Below are 15,113 nucleotides of genomic sequence, written 5' to 3' on the forward strand. Positions count from 1 at the left end.
AAGAATTCTAGAAAATATTTGAACGAATTTTCGTGTAACTACCTATCAAGAATCTTAGGAAATATTTGAACTGATTTTTGTGATCTTCGTGCACTGCTTTGTGAAGAACCGCTGATTGTTGCTGTGGATAAGTCTCTAACAACAACTACTTTTTTTTAAAAAAATATAAATAAAAATAAAAATAAATTTAAGGTCAACAAAATATCATTAATTTTGAGGAGTAGCCATTGGATCTCTCCGATGAAAACGGACGGCCTGGATTTCCTTCCACCAAGCTTGACACTTCTAATAAATGTTATTACATAAGCATCCAAAATTTTCTACAGAAAATTTGACTTAATGGCCTTTTCTCTCTCATTTCTTTTCCGCGTCGCGGAACAGCTCAAGGGGATCCATCGTCATCCAGTCCTCTCAGTACCCTTCCTCCGTCGTCCTTTATATCAACTTCACGGCCATTCTATCATCCAACAGCCGAGCGTATATCAACGTTTACGAACTTCATCATCCAGTCCTCATCCTCATCATCCTGTCCTCAGTACCCTTCGTCCGTCCTCCTATATATCAACTTCACGGCCATGGCATCCTCTTCTTCTCCTCCTCCTCCTCCTCTGCGCATGGCGGTTTCACCACAAACACCAAAGCAGAGCTTGAGCCACAAAGTATTCGTCTCTAAATCTGATTTCAGTACGCTTCTTGAGGGCGAGGATAAATCTACTTCTGCTACGACGAAATTGCGGCGTATGGGAAGAAGATCAGCTCCGCTCTTCCTCGTTATTATTGAAGGAAAGCACATTTTCAATGTTTCATATCCTCACCAGTACTGCTTCGTACGTGCGTAGTAACTATTTCACACACAAACGGACGTTTAACGCTCGGATAATTTAATTTATTTGATTGCCATGTTGCTGCTGCTGTTGTTGTTTTGTTGCTGGCGCCGCTTGCTGCTGCTCTTGTTGTTGCTGTAGTTGTCTATTTGTACATGTGTGCGTGAGCTTTTCACAATAGCATGACTGAAATTGTTTAGATTAATCAGATCATGAAAATAGTTGTATTAATTAGATCATGAAAATTGTTTTGTTTTATATATATATAACGTGATGGAGAGGGCCATAGGAGTATGCATTTTATAATTCTATTCTCCTTTTGTTTTATTTGCCAAAAAAAAAAAAGAAGAAAATATTTATGAGTGTTGTCATTTGGCAGGTATCTGCAGTGACAACTACTTTTTGATTCTGCAGTGACAACCACTTTTTTTTTTTTTAAATAAAATAAAATAATAAATTTAAGGTTTGGGTTTTCAAAAGCTTCAATACATTATCACCATTCGTTTAATGATTTTGTCATCAAAATATACGTTAAATTCACAAAATTCATTTAATGATTTTATCTTCAAAGCATATTAAATTTTGCATAATGGACGGTGATTATGTATACAGAGACACTAGAAAAGTTTATGTCCACACGTTTCATTCCCTGTGCAAGTGGATGTATTGAACCTTTTGGCTCTGTTGGTCAACGCCTGAGGCCCCCCTTTAATCAGGTTACCAAAGTCAAAATGAAGGCCCAAAAACATTGAAGCTAATGCTCAAAACCCATACTTCAGTTTTATTTATTTATTTTAATAAAAAAGTTTTAAAAGTAGATGAGGGAGAGAAATAAGAATCATGCTATTATATTAAAAAAGTTCATGTCAAACTCATATAAATTCATATAAATTGGCTAAGAAGAAGATGAAATACATTGATGATGATTCTCAGATAAAGTTAATGAAAATGACATGAAATGCATAAAATACCAGTACTGAAAAGATCTTTTTTGTGTCTATGATTACTTGATTGCCCTATGAATGAGAACTGCTACTGGAATATGTATTTGACATAAGAAAATTGTGTGGGATTTTTTTCACCTTCATTGGATTCTGATTTTGATGGGAATATGTATTTGGTAGTTTTTTTTTTTTTTTTTTTTTTTGTTGCTCAATTAAAATTATAAGTAAAATTTTGTGTTGTGCATTTATCCTTTTAAACCAAGTTACCTTCATTTGTCTTATTATGTTGTCGTAGAATTTTTGTTTCAACATCATATCATTAAATTGCGCAAGATGAATATTCCAATAAATTACTTCCTTCCACAAGGGAGGGAGTAAACCCTATTCAAACTCATTAACTTTTATCCTTGAGCCAAGGCAAGGCCTCAAATATGTTCCGAAAATATATATGAGCAAGCAATTAACGTTGAGACGATAACTTTCTTACAAACCCAAATTGGATATTTTAAACTTCTGTTTTGATTAGAAGGTTGCTTGATTTCATTGTAGAAGTTGGAAAGAAAAAAAAAACTTTTGAAATTAATAGCAATTAAAGTTTTTGAAGAATTTTCCCCAGAGGTTCAATTTATTTTTTGAATGAATCATGAATCAAAAGGATACATGCATGTCAACATTAAATACAAACACACATACACACACACACCAGCCACCCACAATCGAACATATCAAATACTATAAACTTTTATTGTGAATTTTCTCCGTCTTTGACATGTATGTGTATGTATATATGTATATTTGATGCCTTAACCAATACAAACAAAGGATAATAAATTGAAACAAGGGCAAATTACTCTGAACGAAAAGCAGATCAACTTGACAAAGACATGGTTGGATATGATGGTAGCAGTGCAAGTGTAAGTTTCGTAACCATTTTTTTTCCATTTTAGTTTTTGATTAATTACAGGTTCCATATTAATTGCGGGCAATGTGCATGACTTTTTTAGGTTTGTCCCCCCACCAAATTTCAACATTTCTAAAATGACTTTACAGGTTGAAATGTCTCAAGACAAAAGGGTATATCTGCATCCATGCTATTAGTATTACATTATATTGAAAGATCTTCCTCAAACCTCCTAAGCCTATATATATATTGTGTGTCTAGGTTAAGGATGTTAAAGCTCCACTACTGCAAATAGCATTCAAGAAAACATTTTCCATGAAAGTTGTGCATGTTGATGAGAAATTTTCCATCAAATTCAAAGGAGCACAAATTCTTCTTACTCTAATGGAAGCTCGTTGTGGTCACCATTCCGTGGACCAAGGATTGCTTACTCATGATTCTGAAATTTATTTTGAAATCTTAGAGGGCAATGTCAAGGTAATTACTAGCTGTATTGTTCATACTAATTTGTCCACTAGTTGTTTGATTAGAATAAAGAATATGAAAACTAAGAAAATCTATTTTGTCTCCCCTCTTTTGGGTGGTTTAGATTATTGATCAGATCTACGACCAAGATAAGTTGTTCAGGAGAAGAATCCATGTGAATATTTTGGAGGAGCAGCTTACCTCTTTGGGCATTGGAGGCATGACATCCACATTCATGAAATTGTTTGAAAAAGCATTTGCAACAAGGACTCTGCCCTCGGACGTAAGCAAAAGGTAAAAAAATCTTGTACTGAGTATAAATTTGAAGTTAATTTTTTTTCTATTGATTTTTTCTTTAAAAATATAATTTCAGGTTAAGCATAAATCATGTCAAGGGTGTGCTATTGTATGGCCCCCCTGGAACTGGAAAAACATTAATTTCCAGGAAAATAGCTGCGCTGCTGAATGCTCGAGGTCCATGGGTTGTAAGGGGGCCTGAAGTTTATGCCAAGTACCTAGGAGAGTCGGAGGAAAAAATGAGGGAATTATTCAAGCCTGCTCTTGATGACCAAAAAAAATATGGTATGCCACCTAATTGTATATGCTGAAATATATAAGCATTTGCATGTATGTTTCAAACAAACTGAAGTAATGAACTATATTATACTTTTTTATTTTCAGGAAATATGAGTCCACTGCATATAATTATCATTGATGAAATTGATTCGGTTGCAAGAGTATGTTTTGTTTTTAATGAGAAAAAAAATTGAATGTCTTTTTGCTAGCTAGTATTTTCTCTTCTAATATAGTTTTAATTATGTTACTCTATGCAGAAAAAGAGGTCTATGCGTAGAGGATGGTAATGACAGGGTTCTAAATCAGTTTTTATCCCTGGTTAGTATGGATAACTCTATATTTTATTGTATGTTTTTGTAAAAGTATTTGTTTATAAACATTTGTTCTTTATTTTTTGTAGATTGATGGATTTGACCATTTGAATAATATATTTCTTATTGGAACTACAAATCGACCCGATATAATTGATGGAGCATTATTGAGGTGAAATATGTTCAAATTGATTAGTTCTTTCCTTACTAACATTATTCATGAATCATGAAAATTTTTTTGGCACCATGCATGTTTTATAGGCCCGGTCGGCTGGAACTCAATCTAGAGATTTCCTTTCCCGATGAACAAGGAAGGGAACAAATTCTGAAGGTGCATTCAAGAAATATCCAGAAAGAAGGAATCCTTCAATTGGATTTTGATTTCAAACAACTTGGTAAGAGATCGAAAAAATTAGAGACTTATTTGATTTATTTTAATTTTATATTTGTTTTTGCCACTATGTTTGCTTTTATTCCTACTTGTGTTTTATTGATTACATCATTTACATGCTACTTTAATCCAACTTCAGCTTCAATGACTGAAAATTGGAGTGGCGCTGACTTGGAATCCCTTGTTCGACAAGCACTTTCCAGTGCTATAGTTCGAGCAAGCAACGGTTTCCAGTGTTTTGAGGAGGAGAAGCTCAGAATTACTGAAAAAGATTTCCTTGATTGTTTCTATCATATTCAAAATATGAAGGAGCGTGGAGGGGCATGAGTCTCATGTCGGTGGCTACTCGTATTACTCTACACTTTTTTTCAACAGTACTTTTTCATGGTAAATTGATCTGTTGTAGACTGCTATATCCTCAATGCATTTGCTTGTAAACATTATGCCACTTTATTTTGTCATTATTATTGACTGAACAAATAGAGATTTTCTTTGAACTAGTCATAAACTCAAAGAATTGTAGCTCTGCTGATGTAGAAATCGTACCTGGTCTTTAATATAGTAATTTGTTTCTCAAATATAGTAATTTGTTTGTATTGCTGTCCGGAAAATTCCCTTTCTTCAGGCTTTCTTTCTTCAGCTGACCTTGTCTTTAACCACTTTGCTGCAACCTCTCCATGATTCCTTGAATAATGACATTGTTTATTATCAACTCAGGAAAGTGCATCATTTTCTTTCATGGTTTCTATTTCTGATTAGTAAAGCTAAAAGTTAGACAACGTATTTTGTATCAACTCAGGATTTGCCATTTTCATGATTCTAAATCTCCACAGGTTTAAAAAAAGTTGATGTTCCTGTTGTGGAATTTAATTTTTGTTCGTAGATTCAAAGCTGGATGTATATTATATTACACAGATTGAGCCCTTCTAATTCTGTTTACCAATTTACTCACAAAGTAAAACAAAGATAATTTGTTTTCAGTTTTTCTTTACTGAAATTTGATTTAGTTTCTAAAATTCAGTGCCTCCCTAACAATTTTAGAAAGTGAAGGTAAAAAACTTAAACAAGAAATCACCCTTGGCTTTATCAAAATGGTAATTGTTCAGCTGAGCTGGGCATAGTAAATCGGCTGGTTTTGTCCCTAAGTTTACCAAGGCTTACACCGCCATAGATCTTAACTGATAATCTCCTGCTTGGGGCTACATCCTCATATTCCTTCCCCCGTTGCTCAGCACAAGCCATTTGGGGTTATGGCTTTGGGCAGTCTCAGAGAGCATGAGAGGAGCCTATTTGATCTTACCCTAGCACAAGGCAATAGAGGTCATGCCTTGGTGTTTTCTATAGAAACATTCAAACTTAAGTCACCAATAGAGGGCATGTGATTCAGAAAGGGAATGCAGAAAACTGAAGGCTGAACCTATTCGTATGCAATTCAGAAAGTGGCCGCCGATAGCCCTTCAGCGGCTCCCTCCGCCAGTCATCGCCACTCGCCAGCGGCCAGCCTTCCATTTCGGCATCGGAGTTTGGAGTCGTCAGCTGTTCGAGGCTCCTCTCTGTCTCAGCTCAGCACTCCACTCTTGACTTCTCCCTCTCCACACATATGAGATAAGTTCAGAGTCAAGATGATAAGTTTAAAGTCAAGACCCACCATTATATTTTTCTTTTAAAAAAAAAATATTTTAACTTGTATTGTTAAATTGAATAAAAAAAAAAAGTAATTTAATAGAATAAAAAAAGTTAAAAATCAATAATAATCATATGTAAAATAAATTTTTTCTGAATTATGAATATTTTAATTCCCTTACTTTTTTGAAAAGTAATTATGAAAATATAGTTCTATCACATATTTCTTTTTCTTAATATTTTTTTTAAGTCTTAAAACATTATTTTGACCTTAAATTTGAAATTAGGTAAAAAAAAAAAAACTTCAAGCGATCTATTTTTTTTTTCTTTAGTTATCAAATAAGGTAAAAATTGATAACTTAATAAACAAAATTTTAACTTAATAGTTAATACATTAATAATTATGATTTTTACTACTAAAATTTCTAGAAAAAAATTTATTTTAATCCATTACGGAGAAAATGCTTAAAAGTTAAATAGACAATTTATATTGTATGGATCTCTATTAGTGATGTATATGAAAGTATAGCAAAAGTTTTTTTCACCTTTAAAATTGCAATGCTAATTTCTTATAGTTATAAATGAAAAAAAAATCAAGTTATAAAAAATAATGAAAATATATTTTTAAAGATAAAGGAATATATTTTTTTGTAATTATTTACACACTTTAAAGATATGTATTTATTGAAATCCTGTCAACAAGAGAACGCATTCCTTAAATATATGCATAAATACTCTTATTTTACTAATAAATAAAACATCTAATATTTTATAATTTTGTTCATTTAAATATTTTAAATAAAAAATTATTTATTATTTTTAATCAAATATTATATTTTATTAAGTATTTAAAATTAGAATGACTATTTAGTACTTATGTTGGAATTTGTGTGATCCCAAGAGGGGGGTGAATTGGGTTTTAAAATTTTTTTAGCTAATTTAAACAATTCGCCGATTTACCACAAGATCATATCTTTTTCAACATGTATGTGTGTATGTAAAACAAGTTTAACAATAAAAGCAAACATATACGTATGCAGTATCTTATTTAAATCAAATGTGTGCATGAGAATAATTTCAACATTAAATAAACATTCATACACATGCTAAAATTAAAGTGCAGAATTTTAAATAAGATAGAAAGAGCGATACCAAATTTGTTATCGAGGTTCGACCAAACCAGCTTACATTCCCGCCTTGGGCTTACCTTCAAGGATTTCACTATACCTGCTCACTTAACCGGGCGGAGCAAAAGCCTTTAACATTCTCTCCTTACAAGGCGAGGAAAACTCCAGCTCAATTATTAGGCTGAGCCAAACTAGTCTCACTTGCGGGGCTGAGACTCTTCAGTTCAATTCCGGGCTGAACCGAACTGGTCTCACTTGCGGGACTAAGACTCCCCAATTCAATTAACGGGCTGAGTCGAACCGTTACATGAAAACCATTTTTGTACATAAAAATATGATTCTGAAATACAAGCAGAGATGTACACGCTAAGCTCATAAAAACATACACTCCAATCATATGAAATAATACTCAGGGGAGTAAGGGTGCTTAATTAAATTTAAACCCTAATAAAAAAATTTCTCCAAAAAGGTATTTCGATGAAAATATAGGAGAACCTAAAGTTTTGCTCTTTTAATTATTTTTGCACAAATAAAATGTGTATGATGAATGTGTACTATGTTCTCTAACACAGATTTATGCAAATGAAAAACTACTTGGAGAATCTAGGAGTTAAGCCCAAGATAAATATTTGTGCACTAAATAAATTCTCCTAAAATATTTATCATGAAAATAATCAGGAGAGACCAAAGCTATGCCCTCAGAAAGATTTTCAAAAATAAAGCATAAGCGAGAGTATGCATGTGAAAATAAATTCCCCAGAAATAAATATGCTCTCTTCAAGAGTGATTTTGAAATAAAAGAGTAGAAGAGAGTTGGAGAGGTTTGTTTAAAAACATTTTGCCCCAAAAGAATGATTTTAAACAATAAAAAGCATTTTGGGGGAACTTTGATTAACCAAGGATTTAGAGAGAAATTTAGTTGCTAATCAAAGTTGCTAATTTGGAGTAATGAAGGGGTATTTATAGAGTTTGTGAGAAGTATGACCGTTGGGGACACAAAGGTCATTTTAGAAAATGATTAATGACGTTTAATTAAAATTAACCTCATTTTAAAAAGTTAAACAATGGTAAAAATTCAGACCAACTCGAGAGCACTGGTCGATCAGAAGACTTTCGGTCGACCAAAGTTCATAGGTTCGGTCGACTGGACCATTTTTGAACTTCAGGTTCGGTCGACCAAGAAGGGCAATTTTTCCAAATTAGCGCGGTTTGGTCGATCAGGGTCAAAATGAACTAACTGGTCCGTCAATCGGAAGAGGCAATTTTTCAAAACAGCGAGATTTGGTCGACCGGGACATTTTGAATTGAGAGGTTCGGTCGACCAGGTTATTGGGGCATCTCCCGAGGACCCTCGATCGACCAAAGCGTTGGAGTGCATTTTTCTCTCGGTTGACCAGGAAGTCAAAATGTTGACTTCAAGAGGGTTCGGTCGACTGGGGCCATTTGAACTACAAGAGCTCGGTTGACCGAACTGTGGTCAACTAGTTAACCTGGTCCAAGTTCGGTCGACCGGGGCATTTTGTACATGGTAGTTCGGTTGACCGAGTGTGCACATCTTGTGCATTTCGGTCCTGTTTAAGCCAACAATCACCCTATTTCAAATGACCAAGTATGGGTATGCATGAGTAAGTGTCCTAAGGTCACTTCTAGGTCCTTTTTTAAGACACCGAAAAAATATGGTGTCGGTCGACCTTTGTAAACTTCATTTTAGCCCCGATTTGACCCTAAAGTTATTCCAAAAACTCTGTATGATTTTAGACTTTTTAGAAAAAGGTTTTTGGTGAGATGTGCTGGTCCCTAGGGTCTATCTACGGTCATTCTGAGCATTCACACACATCATGCAGCTGCATTCATTATTACAAACCAAAGATATAAAAATTAAATGCAATTACATAAAACACAAATGTCTTCGTCTTCTTCTTTCTTCTTTTGCTCTTCTGACTTCATGCAATGCTTGATCATATAGCCTTTAAGTCCTACAAGCTTCCATCGCTGTTTCCTTATGTGTGTGTTAAATAAATGGACCTGTTCACATGCTAAATACACACATAAGAAACATGTGCTTTGTCAGCACCAAAATAGGAATCAGACTCAAAAAGTCAACAATCTTCCCCTTTTTGATGATGACAAACACATCAAAGCAAAATGGGTACAGGCTGAAAAGGCTCCCCCTAAGAATATGCATAAAGTGAAATATAAACATTAAAGCTTAAACATATTCATGAAAGAAGACATTTCAAAAAATTATGCATTAATTTTAACGTTAAAGCACATGCTCATATATTTTTTCGCCCCTTTAGATATTTGCCCCTATGGTCATAAACATTTTTCTCAAAAATATTCTCCCTCTTTTGTCATCAGCAAAAGGGCAAAGTTAAGTAGAAAAGATTGATCATTTAAAACAAACTTAGCAAAGAGAACTCCCCCATTTTTAAAATAATTTTTAAATAAAACTCTCCCCTTATATAGCAGTTGGGCACAAAAATTTTAAACTGTTTTAAAGATATATGGCAATTAAGCACATAACAATTTTCATAACTGGTCATTAAGAAATTAAAAAAACATATGACAAACAGGATCAGACCAGGATTATTCATAAACAATGACAAATTAAACATATCATAAGACTCGTGAAAGATTTGAGTTTAACACGCACGACATATGATAGTAAATGTAGGTTTGAGCATAAGAGTGGTCTAACAAGTTCATATGCATTTCATATATGATCCATGACCCAGTCATGTAGTACCCTTTAGAAAAGATTTCATGACACAAAATTTCAAGACAATACAAGCACAGTCATGAAGACGTTTCAGCACATAAGCAAGACAAAAGATATATTCTATATAAGTTCAATTCTTACTTTCATAAATGTATATAATATATATATATATATATATATATATATATGTATGTATAAAAATATATCCCCTTAAAATTTTTAATAAACGCAGGGGGCTTATGCTTGCTGAAAAGGTAACTTTAATTAAAACTTCGAGTAAGCATCATTTTCTTGGTTTAACATTTAAGCACAACACAAAGTACAACCAGAAAAATGCAGCCATATAGATCCAAAGATATTAAATAAATTTAAAATAGGAATCATATGACAAATCCAAAGGCACATGTGGCTAAGAAGGATGTTTTAAGTCAAAATTTTCAATAAAATCATTTCGTTTAAGCACAAGCCACAATGAATTCAACAACCAAATCTAAGCCAGAAATGTTGTGAGCACAACAAGATGGAAAAATAATTTCTAGGTGCTCCCCCTATCAATTTGAATACGTGCTTAGATTCTTTTAATTACTTATACTGATATAATTTGTGAAAATTCATTAAAAGTCCAAACAGTATAAGTATTAATTTTAGATTTTACTGGATATGTGTTAGACGAATAAATTTCACTAGTAAAATGTCCCTAAACACACATGCGCTCAATATCAAGAACTAAGTCGTGCATGGTGTTCATGTGCACCCGGAACAATCCATATCAAAGATGTTCAGTAAAGACGGGATATGATGTTCAAGGTATTTAGAAAGGCTTCAGAATCAAAAAGTAAAAGCAATAGAAACAATGTGAGTCCATGGATCAAGTGATTCTATTCCTTTTTCAAAGATGGGGCTTAACCTCCCCTGTATAGTCTCAAGCATGCAATAGTGCATTAACCTTCAAGGATGAATTTCATTTAAGCACACTCAACACATGTTCATCCTTCTAAATATTACTTAGCATGCAGGAGATTATAGGCATTAAGTTCATTTTCCTTAAAAGTGAGGCTTAAACTCCCCCTGTATATTTGCATGCATACATACTTGCATTAAATTCAGGATGATAGTCATTTAAGAACATTCCTAAAAAATTTATCCTTTCAAAATATTTTCAACATGCAGCAAATATAGACATTCAGCATATAGCATGACATATTGCATTTCAATTTAAATACACAATAGTCAATCAAGGCTATACTCAAGGGTAATGCAATAGGGGTTCGATAAGGATGATACAACTCAAAATTCACAATAAGTGTGTGTGTAATGAAAAAACTCCCCTTAAGTCATGCAAATTCCTTAGTCAATGAACCATCATCAAAATGTGGGGCGTTCGATTTAAACGAGATGATGCTTTACCATTTGGTTCCTGAGTGAAAGTATATAATCCAAAGAATTTGACCAAATGGTGTCCATGAACTAAGTTCATCCTAAGACACAACCTAAATGTGTACATGTCTTCAAAATACATAGCGATTTGGATTTCACATGTACTATCCTATGTAATTACTGTGCATCCTAGGAAGGGAAATGTGATGCTTATACTATTCAAAAATTGATTTCACTAGGTATACCAGATAGTATAAGCGGTCCTTTTAATGCATCTATACTGGTTATTTGTTAAGAGATTTTGTCACATGTTCAGCATAGTCTTCCCTATGAGCCATAGATGCTTCAGAAAATATATATAGAGGCATGCAATAATGTTCATGACCTAATAACATTTCATATCAAATCATCAGACTTTAAGCATTGGATATAATGTTTAGGGTATTCTCAAGATCCTCGATATTCAATAAATGAAGATGATGCATATGGATCATTTTCATGCTTCCTATAGGGATGGAGCTGGGCTCTCCTAGTTATTCGATGATCATGCAAGGATGAATTTTAATTTTCTATTTGGTTTCGCTCATCCTTTCAAAAATGTTTAAATATCAATTTTATCATAATCATCTTTAGCACAAGGTTTTGGTTTGGGAAAAATCTTATAGAAATTTCGGCAGCATGCCATCTGTAAATCGAACATTTCCCAAATTTACCATGTACCTAAAACCAGATAGATTCATGCAATCAACAAGGAATAATCCAATTTAAGCATGCCAGAACCTATTTCCACTACCAGCATGCAATTCTCATCAACTGTATTCGCCATGCAGGAGGCATTTTAGACTAAGCATCCAGTCAGATAGTTCAATCAATATATCAAATAAAATATAGACTATCCGTACGAAGATATAATCATTAGGTAATCGATGGATAGTGGCATTCAATACAAATAGGTTATCCATCAAATATAATTGAACTTAAATCACAAGATGGATATATGCATTTATTTAAGACAAATTATCCATTCATGAGAAACTATAGTCTTTTAAATAAGAATGGACATACATATTCAGCTCACATTAGATCAAATTTAAACAATATCCATCCATTATAGAGTGTATTCATTTAGCACAAATGAATATGTGCATTTAGCTCAACAAAAGTCATCCAAATATTATAATCACTAATTTAAGATGTTTATTGGATGAATTTTTAAAATTTCTGCTCCCCCTCGGTTACGCAACTAAAGGGTTTTATATTCAACTAAGTATCTAGCATAATTGATATTTTCAAATGGGAGGATGAGCTTCTGAATTCCTTGAGTTCATTTTATCATTTGAAAATGATTTATCATTTAAGCTCAATTATGAGTTTAGGATTATACATTCATAGCATAAGATCAATTTCCTAAAACTCAATATTGTGTGATGGACAAAACATGCTATTTTTAAGATTTTTCAAATTACAACACACATATATGTGTGTGTGTGTGTATATATATATATATATATAGCATCAAAAATCATATAACCATTAAAACATTTTGTCCATTTAAATGAAATTTATTTAAACATGCTCATGACATTTGAATTAAAAATTGATAGTTCTATATAAGCATGCTATAGCCAAAATTTTTCAAGTATCATCCAATCATAATGATGTATATATATTAAGCTCAGATTGGATAAGATCATTAAAACTCACACGATGGCTAGATTTCCTTAGGGTTCTTAGTATAACAACAGTGTATACTAAGGTTTAGAATTTTAAGTATTATACACTATTTAGACATTTAAAGTATTCTAAACCTATATATAACAATTTCTAAAATCTTATGAGTATATGAAATTTCCTTTGAGATGTACCTCATAAGACATCATGCTATTATCATAAAGGATTTATCATGATTTATATGAAGATTTAATACAAGATATATCATACAAATCATGACATGAAATTAACACAAATGTCGTATGATTCACAGCAAAAAATAAATCAAACACAAGATATATCATGTGAATCATACTATGAGTTATTCAATATATTAGAAGGAGAATAGATTTACCTTTAGGTTTTACTCCTTTTTAATTGTTTAAGCTCGGAGTGGTGTCATCTCTCTTTCGATTCCTTATACCTCTTATGATTCCCAACTGATTTTGGCACTCAAAAGAATGAACTTACAAAGGCATTAGTGACTAAGGCACACAAAAAAAAATATGCATGGTCGACCAAACCAGATAGTTCATCTATAGCCCAGTTGACCGAACCCAGGTCTATGTTAACGGTTGACCATGTCCCGGTCGACCGAATCATTACAATTCAAATACCCCCGGTCGATCGAAACCCCCTGAGGTTAACAAATTGATCATCTGGTCGACCGAGACAAAAATGAATACTAACTACCTAGTCAACCGAGGGTTCTCAGAAGAAGTCCCAACTGTCTGGTCTACCGAACCATTCAGTTCAAAATGGCCTGATTGACCAAACCTCAAAAAAATGGAAAATCGCCCTTCGGATATGCACTTTCGATCGACCGAGTCTCAAGTTCAAAAATGTCTTGGTCGACCGAACCATATGAATTTCCAATCAACCGAAATGGTTCTAGTCAACCGGACCTCTTGAGTTGCCCCTAATTTTTACCGTGGTTAACTTTTTTAAATGTGGTTAAAATAGTAAATTAATGTTAAAATTTTTCTAATAATTCCATATGTGTCCTTAACGGTTATATTTGAGGGGTTGTCTATATATACCCCCTCATTTGGAATAATTAGAAGTAGATTAGCAAAACAATTAACAAATATCCTCTAATTCTCAAAAGCTCTATTTCTCACATCTAAGCTATATTTCTTCATTCTTACTTATCCTTATTGCAAATCTTGTTAAGTAAGAGTGCTATTGTGAGTATCTAGTTAAGCTTACACTCTTATTTGTTCTAATTGATTGATATATGATTTTTATCCGAGAGTAAGCTTGAAGTTTTTCTAGGAGACTTCATTAATAAGTCTTCTATAGGAAAACTTCATAGAGCTTGTGAGTTTTGCATCATCATTGCAATGCTCAAGAGTTTGTATTGCTTTTTGTTTGTGAAATAAATTGTTGCAAATCGATTTCAAATATCTTGTGTGATTTACTTTGAGAAATATTTTGTTGAGATATTTGTGCATACGCAAAAAGATCTTTGTTGAAATATCCTTTGATTGATTTTATCTTTTTAAACACAAAGATCAAATTATTTTATAAACTAAATCTGAATATCTCTTGTGGTTTATATTGAGAAATATTATCTGTTGAGATATTTGAAGTGTGCTTGTGATCTTCGTCTGTGCATTGTAATTGAAATATTATTTTGACACAAAGATCTTATCATTTACACTCTCACGCACTGATTGGTATATTTGCATAAATATTTGAGAGTAGACACTCAGACTACACCGAGTTTATCAAATCCTATCTCTTGGTGGTGTATTAATTACATTGTGCTTAGTGGTACATAATCAGCTTAGTGTCAGAAGCATTTTCTTGTACGCAAAATTATATACACATTTGTTGTATTTCTAGGCACAGGCCTGAAGAGGGAGACTACCCCTGGAATAATCCCGGATTGGCTTAGACCCGGTTAGGAAAGTTAGGTGTGCCATCCTGGTAAGGCGTGTTGGTTGAGGTCAGCCCCTTAATTGACCTGGTTGTAAAAGTTGAGGTCAGCCCTGTGCTAATTGACCTAGTTGTTTAGGTTCCGCTCCACCCGTTAAGTGAGCCTATAGTGGTAATCCTTGGGCTTGTTGGCCAAGGCAGGGACGTAGGCAATTTGGCCGAACCTCGATAACATTTTTGGGTGTCATCTCCTTTACTACT

The 15,113-nt window shown here is 33.3% G+C and overlaps 1 protein-coding gene and 1 long non-coding RNA gene across 3 annotated transcripts; one reads left to right on the forward strand and one right to left on the reverse strand.

Annotated features, from left to right (window-relative positions):
* Positions 1-575: 575 nt before the first annotated feature.
* On the forward strand, positions 576-4,990 carry LOC131153871 (vesicle-fusing ATPase-like). Its single transcript, XM_058106321.1, has 9 exons — positions 576-831; positions 2,733-2,842; positions 2,931-3,146; positions 3,259-3,428; positions 3,508-3,716; positions 3,816-3,871; positions 4,111-4,193; positions 4,283-4,416; positions 4,552-4,990. Exons 1-9 carry the CDS (start codon positions 576-578, stop codon positions 4,737-4,739), a joined length of 1,422 nt encoding a protein of 473 aa, XP_057962304.1. The 3' UTR covers positions 4,740-4,990.
* A 481-nt stretch (positions 4,991-5,471) lies between these two features.
* Positions 5,472-6,023, reverse strand: LOC131154512 (uncharacterized). Of its 2 annotated transcripts, none has more exons than XR_009136498.1 (2): positions 5,830-6,023; positions 5,472-5,713 (listed from the first exon to the last, which is right to left on the reverse strand). It is a non-coding gene; the product is annotated as an uncharacterized LOC131154512 (long non-coding RNA). The 2 variants fall into 2 exon arrangements; XR_009136499.1 differs by having other exon boundaries at positions 5,472-5,750.
* Between the last annotated feature and the right edge of the window lie 9,090 nt (positions 6,024-15,113).

Source organism: Malania oleifera, chromosome 4, assembly GCF_029873635.1.
Source record: "Malania oleifera isolate guangnan ecotype guangnan chromosome 4, ASM2987363v1, whole genome shotgun sequence".
In the NCBI taxonomy this organism is placed as follows: Eukaryota; Viridiplantae; Streptophyta; class Magnoliopsida; order Santalales; family Ximeniaceae; genus Malania; species Malania oleifera.

Bases quoted from the DNA above. Each gene is read 5' to 3' on its own strand.
- LOC131153871 (XM_058106321.1), top strand. From the start codon at position 576: ATGGCATCCTCTTCTTCTCCTCCTCCTCCTCCTCTGCGCATGGCGGTT. The intron at 2,843-2,930 runs GTATATCTGCAT...TTGTGTGTCTAG, and splicing joins AAATGTCTCAAGACAAAAGG to GTTAAGGATGTTAAAGCTCC. The intron at 3,872-4,110 runs GTATGTTTTGTT...TATTTTTTGTAG, and splicing joins AAATTGATTCGGTTGCAAGA to ATTGATGGATTTGACCATTT.